The 14,611-nt window shown below is 50.6% G+C and overlaps 2 protein-coding genes across 2 annotated transcripts; one reads left to right on the top strand and one right to left on the bottom strand.

Annotated features, from left to right (window-relative positions):
* Positions 1-4,104: 4,104 nt before the first annotated feature.
* Positions 4,105-8,588, top strand: ABHD1 (abhydrolase domain containing 1). The gene is made up of 9 exons (XM_049903916.1): positions 4,105-4,309; positions 6,078-6,238; positions 6,588-6,770; positions 6,971-7,016; positions 7,230-7,342; positions 7,474-7,647; positions 7,873-7,921; positions 8,024-8,189; positions 8,312-8,588. The coding sequence occupies exons 1-9, from the start codon at positions 4,196-4,198 to the stop codon at positions 8,524-8,526; spliced, it is 1,221 nt and encodes a 406-aa protein (XP_049759873.1). The 5' UTR covers positions 4,105-4,195; the 3' UTR covers positions 8,527-8,588.
* PREB (prolactin regulatory element binding) lies at positions 8,503-12,354 on the bottom strand. The gene is made up of 9 exons (XM_049903915.1): positions 11,997-12,354; positions 11,253-11,445; positions 10,865-11,085; positions 10,598-10,678; positions 10,374-10,498; positions 10,001-10,174; positions 9,782-9,854; positions 9,431-9,590; positions 8,503-9,274 (listed from the first exon to the last, which is right to left on the bottom strand). The coding sequence occupies exons 1-9, from the start codon at positions 12,129-12,131 to the stop codon at positions 9,180-9,182; spliced, it is 1,257 nt and encodes a 418-aa protein (XP_049759872.1). The 5' UTR covers positions 12,132-12,354; the 3' UTR covers positions 8,503-9,179.
* Positions 12,355-14,611: the final 2,257 nt, after the last annotated feature.

Consider the following 14,611-nt stretch of genomic DNA (forward strand, 5'->3'; position numbering starts at 1 on the left):
GATGTCTTCAAGCTCTGTCCATTCTGTAGCAGGTATCAAGACTTCATTTCTCCATTGTATGTATACACCACATTTTGTTTATCCATTCATCTGTTGATGGGCATTTAGGTTGTTTCCACCTTTTGCCTATTGTGACAGACTTGAAAGCAGAGACTCAGAAAGAGACTTGTACACCAATGTCCATTGCAGCACTATTCATAATGTTATTTATTTGTTGTTGAGAGGATACACAGCAGAACATACACCAATTCAACAATTTCTTCATGAACAATTCAATGACATTGATTGTATTCTTCAATTTGTGCAACCATTCTCACCCTCCTTTTCCAAACTGTTCCTCCTTCATTAACATAAACTCTCTGCCCCTTATGTTTCCTATCTAATCTTTCAAGTTCATCAATTTGATTCCATATGGATAGTTCTTAAAAGAGCACAATGCTCAAGGCAGACATTCTTTACTAATTAGGCTAAACTTTTGTTTGGTTGGAAACCCTGGTGGCATAGTGGTTAAGTGCTACGGCTGCTAACCAAAGGGCCGGCAGTTCAAATCCACCAGGCACTCCTTGGAAACTCTATGGGGCAGTTCTACTCTGTCTTATAGGGTCGCTATGAGTCAGAATCGACTCGACGGCACTGCGTTTTTATTGTTTGGTTTAAAGAAGTCCTCATGGTTTTTTTTTTTTTTTTGATTTAAGGTTTAAAGATTAACTCAGGGCAATAGTTTTGGGGTTCATCCAGCCTCAATGGTTCCAGAAAGTCTGGATTCCATGAGAAGTTGAAATTCTGTATTGCATTTTCCCTCCGCTTCCTATCTTGAAGATCTTCACTCCTCTCCAGGTCTATCCCCCAGTCTGGGGAGCCATCTTCTGTTCCTGGTGTTCTAGTAACAGCCTCCCAATTGGCATTTCTGTTTCCATTCTCATCCTTCTGCAATCCATTCTCCAAGTAGGCTGAATGATTCTTCTAAAATATAAATCTGATCATGTCACCCAACCCCTTTATGGCTTTCCTCTGTCTTAGTATAAACTCTAACATCCTTTATGTAGGTGCCCATGACCTGGTCTGCTCCAGGTGCACCAAATTTCTCTGTTAAGAAGTTGTCCTCTCTCACCTCTGGGCCTTTGCATGCTATTTCCTCTCCTGGGACAACTACTCACCCTACCCCCCCTCCCCTTTACTCCCCTCCACTACTTGCCTGGGAAATTCCTACTCATATTTTGGTTTCACCTTAAATGTACTGTCATTTGATATTCAGGTAAACTTCCTTGAGGAACCCCTCCCCCATGAGGTTTAGGCACCGTCCTCAGTGCTCCCATCTAGCACCCTTATCTAGCACCACACTCTATTGCAGGGGGTCAACCCTGACTACATATTAGAATATTCTAGACAGCTTTTAAATTATATTGATACCTAGGATCCTCTCCAAGGAGCTCTGGAGGCACAATGGTTAAACGCTCGTCTGCTAATTGAAAGGTTGGAGGTTTAAACCCACTCAGCCACTCTGCAGGAGAAAGATCTGGCAATCTGTTCCTATAAAGAAACCCCACGCCTAGGAAACCCCATGGAGCAGTTCTACTCTGTTATATAAGGTCACTATGAGTAGGAATCTACTGGATGGCAACCAACAACAACAGGGTCCTCTCCACACCAACTCTATGTGGGTGGAGCCTGGGCATTGGCAGTTTTTAAAACTCCCAGATGATTCTAATCTGTAGCCAAGGTTGAAAGCCACTGCTCTAATAGATTACTTGTTTCTGTATCTCACTGAGAACAGTATCCCTGAGGTATGCAAAGTGCCTGGTAAAGAAGACATTCAGGCCGCTAACAGATACATGAGGAAACGCTCACAATCATTAGCTATTAGAGAAATGCAAATCAAAACTACAATGAGATTACATCTCACACCAACAAGGTTGGCATTTAATCCAAAAAACACAAAATAATAAACGTTGGAGAGGTTGTGGAGAGACTGGAACACTTATATGCTGCTGGTGGGAATGTAAAATGGTACAGCCATTTTGGAAATCAATTTGGTGCTTCCTTAAAAAGTTAGAAATAGAACTACCATACAACCCAGCAATTCCATTCCTTGGAATATACCCTAAAGAACTAAGAGCCTTCACATGAACAGATATATGCACACCCATGTTCACTGCAGCACTGTTTACAATAGCAAAAAGTTGGAAGCAACCAAGGTGCCCATCGACTGATGAATGGATCAATAAATTATGGTATATTCACACAATGGAATGCTATGCAATGATTAAGAACAATGATGAATCTGTGAAACATTTCATAACATGCAGGAATCTGGAAGGCATTATGCTGAGTGAAATTAGTCAATTGCAAAAGGACAAATATTGCATGAGACCACTATTATAAGAACTCTGGATAAAATTTAAACACAGAAGAAAATATTCTTTGATGGTTATGAGGGTGGGGAGAGAGCGAGAGGGATATTCACTAACTAGATAGTAGACAAAATATTTTTTAGGTGAAGGGAAAGGCAAATCATAACACAGGGATAGTCAGTACAACTGGACTAAACCAAAAGCAAAGAAGTTTCCTAAATACAGCCAAAAGCTTCAAAGGCCAGTGTAGCAGGGACTGGGGACCATTGTTTCAGGGGACATCTAGGTCAATCGGCATAACAAAATGTATTAAGAAAATGATCTGCATTCCACTTTGGTGAGAGGCGTCTGGGGTCTTAAATGGTAGCAAGCGGCCATCTAAGATGCATCAGCTGGCCTCAACCCACCTGGAGCAAAGGAAACTGAAGAACACCAAAGACACAAGGTAATTATGAGCCCAAGAGACAGAAAGGGCCACATAAACCAGAGACTCCATCAGCCTGAGACCCAAAGAACTAGTTGGTGCCTGGCTACAACTGATGGCTGCCCTGACAGGTAACACAACAGAGAATCTCTGGTGGAGCAGGAGAGCAGTGGGATGCAGATCTTAAATTCTCGTAAAAAGACCAGACTTAATGGTCTGACTGAGACTGGAGGGACCCTGATGGTCATGGTCCCCGGACCCTTTGATAGCCCAAGATTGGAACCATTCCCAAAACCAACTCTACAGGCAGGGATTGGCCTGGACTACAAGATAGACAATGATGCTGGTGAGGAGTGAACTTCGTGGCTCAAGTAGACACATAAGACTATCTGGGCGACTCCTGTCTTGTGGCGAGATGAGAAGGGAGAGTGGGACAGGAGCTGGTTGAATGGACACAGGGAATACAGGGTGGATAGGAGGAGTGTGCTGTCTCCTTAAGGGGAGAGCATCTGGGAGTGCATGGCGGGGTGTGTATGGCTTTTTGTATGAGAGACTGACTTGATTTGAAAACTTCCACCTAACGCACACACACAAAAAAACAAAACAACAAAGTGCCTGGTAAAGGGTGAATGATGAGTAAATATTTGTTTTAGGACGAATGTGGCAGGAATTGCGGGTATGAGACAGCGTAGAGTGACACTATACAAGTGACTTTAACCTATGTTTGTGAACTGGTGTGGAAGGGCACCCTCTGAGTAGCTGAAACCTGTGTATGTGAGAGTGTGGGGCGCCATAATGGGAACGGTTGTGTCCAGCGTGGGAGGATCACTGAGAGTGGTTGAACACTGTGTGAGACTGCAGGGTGTTCCCATGTCAGTGGCTGTGTCCTGTATGTGAGGGTCACTGTGAATGCTTGTACTGTGTGACAGTGCAGAAAAACACCACAGGAGTCGCTGTGTCTTGTGTGTGAAGGACTGAGGGGCTGGCGGGCCCTAACCAGGTTGTTTGCCGTCGCTGGGGAGGCGTTTGACTAAGTAGGAGCAGGAGATGCCCCTCACCAAGATGGCGGCTGAGCCGGTGGCAGCTTGACCTTGGAAAGTGCTCCACCGCTAGTAACCGGGAAGGGAAAGCAGGGAAGCACAGCCTCGGGGCCTGCACACGGAGGTCACTCTGGTTAGCAAGGCACCAGACTCGCCTCGCCGGCTCAGCGAGGTGGTAGCGCCGCCCTTTGCCTCCCGGGCCGCCATGCGCGCGGCCAGCCGGCGGGGCGTGGCTCCCCGAAGGGCGGGGCCGTGCAGACCGGACGTGCACAGGCGGCCCAATGGCTTGTGGCGGGCTGGGCACGGTGTGTTCCTGTCAGCTGACTAGTGAAGCGCTGGAGCAAGCCATGAACTTGTGAGTGGGCACCCAGCAATAGAAAATGTTGAGCTCAGCCCTGAGTCCCCAGAACGGCACTTGGACAGAGGCCTTCAGTCTGCTTTTGGGACTTGGCGCTGCCCTCTATTTGGGCTACTACTGGGCATGTGTGCCCCAGGTGCGTGCGGGTCCAGCGCTCTGGCCGGCGGGTGTGGGATACTCGGGTCTAGGGCGCAGCTTCTAGCCGGGGGTTCAAGCTCTTCCTGGGGGCTGGAATGGTTGGCCCCCTGGCCCTGCGCTACTGCCAGGCTCCACTTTGCTATTATCACCTAATGGAGAGCAGGTTCTGTGCCTCGTGGCACGGTGGTTAAAGCGCTCGGCTGCTAAAGGGAAAAGTCAGGGTTTCAAATCCAGCCATTGGTAGTCTGCTTCTGTAAAGATTTACAGCCTTGGAAACCCTTTGGGGCAGTTCTACTCTGTCCTTTAGGGTCACTATGAGTAGAAATCAACTCGAGGGCAATGGGTTTGGTTTTTGGTTTTAGAGTACCATTAAGAGCACAAGCTCCAGAGTCATACCTGGGATTGAGTCCCCGGCTCTGCCACTAACTAGCTTTGTGACCACTGACAAGTTACTTGGCATTCAAACCTGTTCCCACAGGCAGACCATAGTACTTACCACATAGAACTGTTGTGAAGATGAAGTAAAATCATGTAAAGTCCTTAGCACAACACCTGACATACAGTGAGCATTCAACCAATTTTACCTATTAGTATTAGTGATAGTATCATTATAATTAATCCTGCTTTGCCTCTTGCTTGCTTGCTGTGTGACTTTGGGCAAACTACTTATAAGATATCCTATCTCAAATGGTTGAACCCAGTGCCTGCGTAAGTGCTCGATGAATCACAGCCCTTGTTATTCCAGGGCTTAAGGACGATGGTACAAGTCACATCTCACAACAGCCACTCTATCACCTTAGCCTCTCTAGTTTATAATTTCCCCAGTCTCTTTTGAGTACTGGGACTGTAAAAGAAATAGGAATCTGGTCCCCAAGTTCCTTAGGGCCTGCTACAGAAATGCAGTTTCCATTATTGAGCTTGAGACCTTTTGGCTGTGTACAGCATGCTCCTCCTTCATCAGCTTCCTGCGTACCTAGGCCCTCTCATTCACTTGATACCCACCCAGAACCAAGCAGAGGGGCTGAAAGTCAGGGCTGAGTGACCACTGACCTCCCCTGCCCCTGTCATCCCATCCCTGCTGCCTTCCCCCCTGGGTGGCATGAAGGGAAAATCTGTTCACACTAGGATCATTCCTCCTTTAGAGCATGGTCTAGCAGCAGAAAAAAAAAAATTTTTTTTTTTTTTTAAGAAAATGTGATGCTGTGGTAGGAAGGAGCCCTTCAGCAGTAGTGAGCACACATTACAGAACAACAGGAATGTGCAGGCAATCGGTGCTAAAGCCGGAAACCAGAATGGCCAGAGCTAGTCTTGGGAAGATGACAGGGTGTGGGTAGTCCAACTGCAAAGCAAAGGCTGCAGATTGAACAGTACCGATTTTTTCAGTCCCTGCCTATAACTCTAGCCCCACCTTCCTGCTGGACACTTTTTCTGCCTTGTATTACCTGCCTCTTTCCAAAATGGGTTTGGAGCATGGATAGGCTGAATGGGACAGCCAGCACCCATCAACTGCAGCAGATCCTAGACACTGTTCTGAGTAAGTTCAGGGTCAATTCTAGAGAGGTGATGCTCCAGGACTGGGGTTCTTTGGGGCGCTATCTGGACTATACTGTCATTCCAGATTGAAACGTGTTGACTGTCTCACCCACAGACCAAGCAGTGCCCTCCAGACTGGCCGCTGGAGAGGGGGTCACTCATCTGGTGTTGGGTGCCTCCCTGGCTGCGTGCAAAGTCAAGGGAGTGAGGCAGATTGTGTTGTGTGATTACAGAGGCCTCGACTGGTGACAGGGCCCAGGTTTCTGACGTTCCTGGAGCAACACTGTCCAGTCACCGTTGAGACATTCTACCCTACACTGTGGTGTTTTGAGGGAAGGCTGCAAACCATTGCCCGAGTCTTAACGCAGTCTCGGCCCCAAGTCTCTTACTGGAGGTAAGAAGGGACAAAGGGAGTGGACATGAAGCTGTCAGGTATACAGGGGACCCCTACCTGTCTGCCTTTGTTAAAATGAAGGTAATCTTTGCCCCAGATACCTCAGTGTTATGAAGGTAAGAATGAAAGCATGTTTATGGGCGGGCACACTGCACAACCATGAGTTAATACTCCATCTTCTGTGTCCCTGTTTCACCTTATTAAAGCCTTAATGCGCTGCATAAAGCCTGCCCTCAAAGAATGCTGATGGGAAGTTGTGTGACTTGTTTGTGGGTGGGGCTGGGGGTAAATCTTTGAGAAGTACAAGTTCCTAATAGTGTCTTTGTGTGCCCTCTCTCCAAAACTACAGTGAAGTCCTCCAAACCCTGGATGGAGGACAGTTCCTGCTAGACTGGGCTAGCCAGCATGACAGCAGCCAATACCCTGACCCTACCACCCAGCCCATTGTATTACTGCTTCCTGGCATCACAGGCAGTAGCCAGGAGACATATATCTTGCACCTAGTTAACCAAGCTTTGAGGGATGGCTATAGGTAAGGATGGGCACAGCCTAGGAGGATCTGAATGGTGTCTGAACACTTTCGACAGGGAGAAGTCAATTCAGACCCTGATAGGTATGGGGAGGAGTGCTATATGAAGGGAGCCTTTTGACTGGGGTCTTTCTGAAGACTACCAAATGGGGAGAGGGGCTTCTAGGGAGAGTCTGGCTAAGATGTACCTGTATGTGCCACAGGGCTGTTGTATTTAATAACCGGGGCTGCCGTGGGGAAGAACTGCTGGTGAGTCACCTCCCCAAATAGCATGAAGCAGCAGGCCTTCACCCGACCCCATCAGAGATGCTTGGCTCTAGGGCTCTATCTACTTATTCTTCCACTTCCCTTCCTTCTCTCATGCCTTCCCTGCACTTATCTTAGCCAAAGGGCCAAGAAGTGCTTTCTTCTGCCTTCTGGCCAGGGCCTCCCTCCCTACCCAATGATACGGTTTACCCTCAGACTCATAGGGCCTATTGTGCTGCCAATACTGAAGATCTGGAGACAGCTGTGAAGCACATTAAGCACCGCTACCCCAAAGCTCCACTGCTGGCTGTGGGCATCTCTTTTGGAGGGTAAAGGCTGCCTGGGCTTAACCGAAAGGCCCAATCTTATCCCCACCCCACCCCCACGCCCTTTCCCTTTCCACCTGTCCCAACTGATGAATGCAAACCCTTCATTCATGGCTCCTGGTCCAATCCTGCAGGATACTGGTGCTGAACCACCTGGCACGGACTGGGCAGGCAGCAGGGGTGGTGGCAGCACTGACTTTCTCTGCATGCTGGGATTCCTTTGAGACAGTCTGTTCCCTGGAGACACCTCTCAACTCACTGCTCTTCAATCAGCAACTCACTGCCGGCCTCTGCCACGTTGTGGGCCGGTAGGGTCTTGGCAGGTGGGGAGGGGGTAGCAGATAGGGTAGGACGGCCAGGTTCTCACAGTGCTCAGGTAAGTTCTACAGCTGGGCTTTCTCACTTGAGAGATAGTAAGACATAGACTGGGGGCTGGAGGCCGTGGGTCAGGTCCAGGAGTAATGACAGTAGATGAGAGAGGGCTTTTGGAAGATTGGCATTTTAGATCCCAACCTTTACCTGCTCTTTTGCAGAAATAGGAAGGTGATTGAAAAAGTGGTGGATGTAGACTTTGTGCTACAGGTAGTGTTTCAACCACTCCCTCCTCCCCAGTTACTTCTTCCAGTTATTTTCCTACTCCTCATCCTTACCTTACCCTATCCCGCCCACCTCCACCACACCCAGGCCCACACAATTCGCCAGTTTGATGAGCGCTACACAAGTGTGGCCTTTGGATATCGAGACTCTGCTGCCTACTATCAAGCAGCAAGCCCGAGAACCAAGGTAGACGCCATCCAGGTCCCTGTGCTCTGCCTCAATGCCGCAGACGACCCCTTTTCCCCAGCCAGTGGTGAGTACCCTGAACCTTGATGTTTAAGCCTCAGGGAAAATGGGCTGTGAGGTACAAGTGGAGAGAGCCCAGCCTTCAGTAGAAGCCCAGGTTCCTCACTTCCTCTCTGACCCCTCCCCCAGCCTTTCCCCTCCAGGCTGCCCAACACTCTCCCCATGTTGCACTGCTCATCACAGCCCACGGTGGCCACATTGGCTTCATGGAAGGGCTGTTCCCCAGGCACCACTGCTATATGAGCCGCCTCTTGCATCAGTATGCCAGAGCCGTCTTCCAGCACCCAGAGGAGCTGCTGAGCCTCAGGACTCTCCTATCTGCTGAGAGAAGCAAGAGCTGCTAAGAGCACCTTTTAGGGTTTTAGTTCAGTCTTCTCTAGTTTATTAAATAACTTTTCCTCCCTAATGGGCTCAGATTCATTTTCCCTTTCTTCAAGACTGGGGAAGACTATCCAGGAACTTACTCCATATTTAGCCTGGCTGGCTTGGAACTGCCCAGCTGGATCCACGGATTCCTCCCTGGGTTTTTCTTTTGCCCCTTCCTTTGCTAACAGCAAGTCCCAGGCCAGTCCTTGCCCCACAAATGCCAGGGGCTCCAGGAGAAAAGCACTGGCTACAAGCTGAGGGGAGGTGGATAAGCAGATGGCTTCTGCAGGAAGGACGGCAGCTTCTGCAGGCTCTTGGGTACCTTCACATATTTCTGCAAAAAGGAAAAGCTCAACTCTGGAGTCTCTGGTAGGCAGAGGGAAGGGGGCAGGTAGTGTGGCCTGGGCTTCAGATACCACTGTCCTGGGTGAATCCACAGAATGAATGCAGGGTGCCCAGAGTCAGAGGGCCACAGCTAAGCCTGAATGGGAAAAGTAGGCAGTGCCTTTCTGTCTCAGTGGGGGCAACCTCAGCTGCAGACCCAGATGGAGTGATCAGTGGGGATCCAGGCCTCCATTCCTGTCTAGATGGTGGCAGCATCCAGGCCCCTGATTTCCAGGGGGAAGGGAGGCTAAAGGAAGCCTGGAAAGGCACTCTGGAGCAGCAGGATGGTCACAATAATAAGGCCAACACATAGCAGCAGCAGCAGCCACACCGGAACACTCCCTGCAGAAGGGGTAAGGGAAGATGTCAACAGGCAAAGGGCCTTCACAGGCTGAACAACAGGACCCTCAACCTACTCCACTGAAGGAGCAGCCGGCTATAGTTCTCCAGGGGATGAGTTTCTGCTACAGCTAAAGGTGGGGTGGTACAATGACTCACGTCGTGAGGGCAGCAGGTGCAGCTGGCATCGGCTATCCACAGCCACAGAAAATAGGGCAGTTTCGTGAGACCCAAGGAGCTCTGGACCACGACCCTTCTCAGGTAGAAAGGCCACATCTGTCACCACAATGCCATGGGCTTCCCTCACATAGTAGAGGCGCTAGGGGCAGGAGGAGAAATAATGAGGAAGGCTCAGTTGGGTGGCTTTCTGCTGGAAAACATGCCCCAGCCCCCAGAAGGCTTTCCCGCTACAGGGTGGGCCAGACTCCTTTCTGCACACTCTAGATAGAGGGAGGCCAAGTGTCCCCACCCTAAAGAGCCCTCAGGGCTGTGCCCACCTTCACCCATTACCTGGAGAGAGAAAGCTATGTAGATGGCAACAGAGCCAGTGACCGTGCCCAGGCCTAAGAAGGTGCCCGATTCACTGCAACAAATAATAAAGTGCTCACTGTCCTGGAGGCCTCTGCAGAGAGCCTTGTTCCCAACAGTAGTCCTCAGGGGTTCAGGCAGGACTCCTTCCCAAGCTCCCCAGGCACCCCCACACCCAGCCAAGCCAGCACTGCCTCACACCTGATGCCGAGGCAAGAGATGACTTCGTGGCCACAGGACTTGGTCCGAAGGGGCAAGAAGGTGGAACCATCCCAGGCTGTGAGGTAGCAGGGTGGGGGCTGGCGCTGGCGCTTGTGGGGAATCTGCACTGTGAAGAGTCGCAGCCTCGCAGGCTGGTCTGGAACCTGCCCAAACCTGTGTCCAGGAGAGAGGCTGCTCAGCTCCTGGGGCCAGCCCAGCTGCCCGCAGAGCTTTACGCCCTCCTGCGCTCTGGCCAGGCCTCGGCTGACACCTAGCAAGGGCACAATCCTCCCCAGCTTTCCCTGAGTCTTCCCCACTCCCCCCCCCACATCTGGGCTGTGCCTCTTTTAGCCACCCTCCGGGGTCTTCACACCTGCAGGCCTGGTAGCGGTAAGGCATGTTAGAAAAGGTGGGTCCATTCTCTTGCCAGTGCAGCTGTGTCACCAGCTGATCCTTCTGCCACACGGAGGCCTTAAGGTCCCAGCCCACAGTTACCAACTAGTCAGGAATAAAGATGCCAAGGATGGGCAGTTAGGGGATCCACTTACTGAGCAAGCAGCATAACCACCTACTTTCTCCACCTCCCCACCTCCTCACCTTGCCATCAGGCCCCAAAGCCAGGTCCTCAATCTCCCCTTCGTGGGCTCTGAACTCCAGAACTTTCTTCAGGCTGGGTACCTGCAGCCAAACCCCCGCTATGGTTAGCCCAGGCACCCGGCAAGAACACTCTTTTCTCTTTTAATGGCCACTCAACGCAGGCTGCACTCACACGTTTCTCAAAACCCACGTGCAGTTTCTCACAATTTTGGCCTTGCTGCTACTGACTCACCTGCCCTAACCGTCCCCCCTGCCCCCAAACCACACCTGCCAGACACGAACGTAGCCATCCGTCCCTCCAGTGGCAAGCAAGGTGTTATCATGGTTGAAGCATACAACTTTCTGCAGTGGATCACTGCTGAAGTCTGTCTGCACCGCCTGCAAATTCTCAACACTGAGCTCTACCCCCTCACAGTGGGTTTCCGCTCCAGTTTTCTGCTCTGCTGGGGCCACCCCCTTCCTTTGTCGAGGTCCTTGGTCCTTAGAACCTGCAATACAAACAGCCTGCCAGGTCCCAGGCCTCTACAGCAGTACTAGCCTTTCTCCACATGGCAGGCTTCCACTCTTTGCCACCACAGCCCCACTTCTTTAGAGAGACCAAGAGGAGAGTGATCTTCCTCATCTCTTTCCAAAGAGCTAGAGAGGCACTCCTCACCTGCCTTCTCTGCCTTGTTGTTTCTCTTCTGCTGACGGGTCTGGAAGCGCAGGAGCTGACAGTGGGCATCCTGCCCTGCAGCAAGGATGTCACCAGCCAGTGCCAAGTTCATGGTGGCCCGTGTCTCTGTGTCATGGGAGTGTAGCAAAGAGGCACTCAGGCGCCCATTAATCCGCTCTAGCTGCAGAAAGTGCTGAGAGAGAGGAAGCCAGGATGAGCAAGGTTCAGGGGTACTCGGACTACACCTAAGGGCAAACTGACATCTTTCTAGTCTGATGCCTTACTCCTCTGCTTACTGCACTTCCTAGTTCACAAAGCTTTCTTAAGTCCTCATTTGGGCCTCAGAAACCTGTACAGCTGCCAGGACTGGGGATATTACCTCCGGAGTGAGACTCAAAGTGAAGGAACCTGGCCTACGACCAAATGCGCCGTTCTCGTCGCTGCTAGTAGGCAGATGGACTTGTCTATGTGGCCTCCCGGGAAAAGGACACGATAAGACCCCGGGGCTGCTCCTGAGGTCGTAGGTCGCGCCTACGCAGCGGTGCGCGCAGTTTTCACTTAACCTTAGGAGTCTCTCAACGGGCTGGACTGAAACTCGCGCGGGGGAGCCCGGCTTCCCGGGGATCCCCACGGAGGTGGGGCAGGGCCAGAAGCTGAGATACGGCGCGTTCCCGTGACCCGCGGCCACCCCGGAATCGCCCTTAGCCGTGGTGTAGCCCGGCCCCAGTGGCCCTGCGGTCTCACCACGCCATTCTTTATGCCTGTCTTCGCGGCGCCTCCTCCACCCGCCGCGATGAGCAGCCCGGCGCTGGAGTCCACCTGAAGCGCGTACAGCGGGAACGGGGCCCGGTACAGCTCTGGCGCCCGGCGCCGGCCCATCCCGCCCGGCGCTCTTCACTGCTCACACCGCAGCTCCTGGGACATGCCTCGCCCGGCGATGAGCTTGGGCCGGCTGCCGCCTGGAGGACCCCCGGCTCCTCTCACATCCGCAGGGCTGCCGATACTCTAACCACACGCAGGGCCCGTTTCCCTCCCGGCCGCCGAACCCCGGCTCCAGCCGCGCAGGGCGACAGCGCTCCGCTCCAGCCGCTGTCTCCGCGCAAGTGCAGACCCGACAATACGCGTCAGCACTACTCGGCCGGGTGACGCAACGCGGGCGCCGGTCCCGCCCCCTGCGACCCCGCGCTCCGCCATCTTTGTGCGGGGCATGGGAGGTGCTGCTTCCTTGAAGGGAACGCCCTTGGTGATTACGGAAAAGAAGAGGTGGGGTTAATAAAGATGACTAGTTGCCAGTGGAGTTGGTTCTGGCTTATGGCGATCCATAGAACTGTGCTCCATATGACTTTCATGGCTGTGACCTTTCGGAAGCAGATCGCCAGGCCTTTCTTCAGAGGTGCTTAAACATTTGGACTCCTAATAAAGGCTAGTAAACTTTCAAAAAAGAAATCCTTGGATTAAAGCTTTTTATACTTCAAGGATGAAATGACTCATACAAGCGCACTTTTTAACCTAGAGAGAAAGTGATTTGTCCGAGGTCACATACCAGAAACATGACCTGTGGCTCTCTCCTCTTAATGAAGGCAGCATGGACTTTGGTTTAAAACCAGACAAGCCAAAAAAACCAAAAACCAGACCCGCTGCCGATTCCAACTCATAGTGACCCTACAGTACAGAGTAGGACTGCCATATAGGGTTTCTAAGACCGTAATCTTTTGTAGTGACATCTATGCAAAGATTTTTGCATCATGCTTGGCAGAGTACAGGGTCAGCGGAAAAGAGGAAGACTCTCAACAAGGTGGGTTGACACAGAGGGTGGGTTGACACAGAGGCTGCAACAATGAGCTCAAGCATCACAAGGGTTGCAAGGATGGCTCAGGACCGGGCAGTGTTTCGTTCTATTGTGCATAGGGTCGCTATGAGTCAGAACCGACTCGACGGCACCTAACAACAACAACATGCAAAGATGTCACCTTGAGGACTAAGGTGTGCCTGACCCAAGCCATGGTGTTTTTTTTTTTTTTTTTCACATGCATGCAAAAGCTGGTGGATGAATAAGGAAGACCGAAGAAGAATTGATGCTTTTGAATCGTGGCCAAAAGAACGAACAAATGTGTCCTGGAAGAAGTACAACCAGAATGCTCCTTGAAAGCAAGGATGGTGAGACTGGGTCTTACATACTTTGGACATGTTGTCAGGAGGGATCAGTCCCTGGAGAAGGACATCATGCTTGGTAGAGAATCAGCAAAAAAGAGGAAGGCCATTAAGGAGATGATGGATTGACACAGTGGCTGCAACAATGGGCTCAAGCATAGCAAAGATTGTGAGTATGGCACAGGACCGTGCAGTGTTCCATTCTGTTGTACATAGGGTCGCTGTGATTCAGAACCAATTTGACGGCACCTAACAACAACAACAATCTTTTTTTTTAAATTGTGATTTAGGTGAAAGTTTACAGAGCAAATCAGTTTCTCATTATATAAGTTAATACAGAAATTGTTTTGTGACATTGGTTACCAATTCTGAGATGTGTCAGCACTCTCCCCTTCTCTACCCCAGGTCCTGTTCCCATTCATCCAGTTTTCCTGTCCCTTCCTGCCTTCTTTCCTGTCTTTGCTTTTGGGTTGGTGTGCCCATTAGTCTCATATACATGATTGAACTGTAAAGCACATTTCTCACGTGTGTTATTGTTGGCCCTATAACCCAAAAACCCAGTGCCGTCAAGTCGATTCCAGCTCATAGCAACTCTATAGGACAGAGTGGAACTGCCCCATAGAGTTTCCAGGGAACACCTGGTGGTTTCGAACTGCCGATCCTTTGGTTAGCAGCCGTAGCACTCAACCGCACTAGGGTTTCTGTTGGCCCTATAGATCTGTCTAATTTTTGCCTGAAGGGTGAACTTCAGGAGTGACTTCAGTACTGAGTTAAAAGGGTGACTGGGGGCCATACTCTCAGGGCAAGGCTATAATCTTTATGGAAACAGACTGCCACATCTTTATCCCGTGGAGCGGCTGGTGGGTTCCAACCACCGACCTTTTGGTTAGCAGCCAAGTGCTTTAACCGTTATGCCACCAGGGCTCCTCCAAAACCAGAGAAAATGACCTTCAAACCCCGAATCCACTGCTTCCTAGTATGAGGAAGACACTATCTATCTTAACACCTGTAATGGATTGAATTGTGTCCCCCCAAAATATGTGTATCAACTTGGCTAGGCCATGATTGATTGTGTGATTGTCCACCATTCTGTCATCTGATGTGATTTTCCTATGCATCCTGTCTCTATGATGTTAATGAGATGGGATTAGCAGCAGTTACGTTAATGAAGCAGGACTCAATCTCCAAGATTAGGTTGTGTTTTAAGA

The sequence above is a fragment of the Elephas maximus genome, chromosome 12 (genome assembly GCF_024166365.1).
Source record: "Elephas maximus indicus isolate mEleMax1 chromosome 12, mEleMax1 primary haplotype, whole genome shotgun sequence".
NCBI lineage: Eukaryota > Metazoa > Chordata > Mammalia > Proboscidea > Elephantidae > Elephas > Elephas maximus.

Bases quoted from the DNA above. Each gene is read 5' to 3' on its own strand.
- ABHD1 (XM_049903916.1), top strand. From the start codon at position 4,196: ATGTTGAGCTCAGCCCTGAGTCCCCAGAACGGCACTTGGACAGAGGCC. The intron at 6,239-6,587 runs GTAAGAAGGGAC...CCAAAACTACAG, and splicing joins CCCCAAGTCTCTTACTGGAG to TGAAGTCCTCCAAACCCTGG. The intron at 7,017-7,229 runs GTGAGTCACCTC...GTTTACCCTCAG, and splicing joins GCCGTGGGGAAGAACTGCTG to ACTCATAGGGCCTATTGTGC.
- PREB (XM_049903915.1), bottom strand. From the start codon at position 12,131: ATGGGCCGGCGCCGGGCGCCAGAGCTGTACCGGGCCCCGTTCCCGCTG. The intron at 11,446-11,996 runs GTGAGACCGCAG...CCTCTCTCTCAG, and splicing joins CAGGCATAAAGAATGGCGTG to CACTTTCTGCAGCTAGAGCG. The intron at 10,499-10,597 runs GTGAGGAGGTGG...ATTCCTGACTAG, and splicing joins CTTTGGGGCCTGATGGCAAG to TTGGTAACTGTGGGCTGGGA.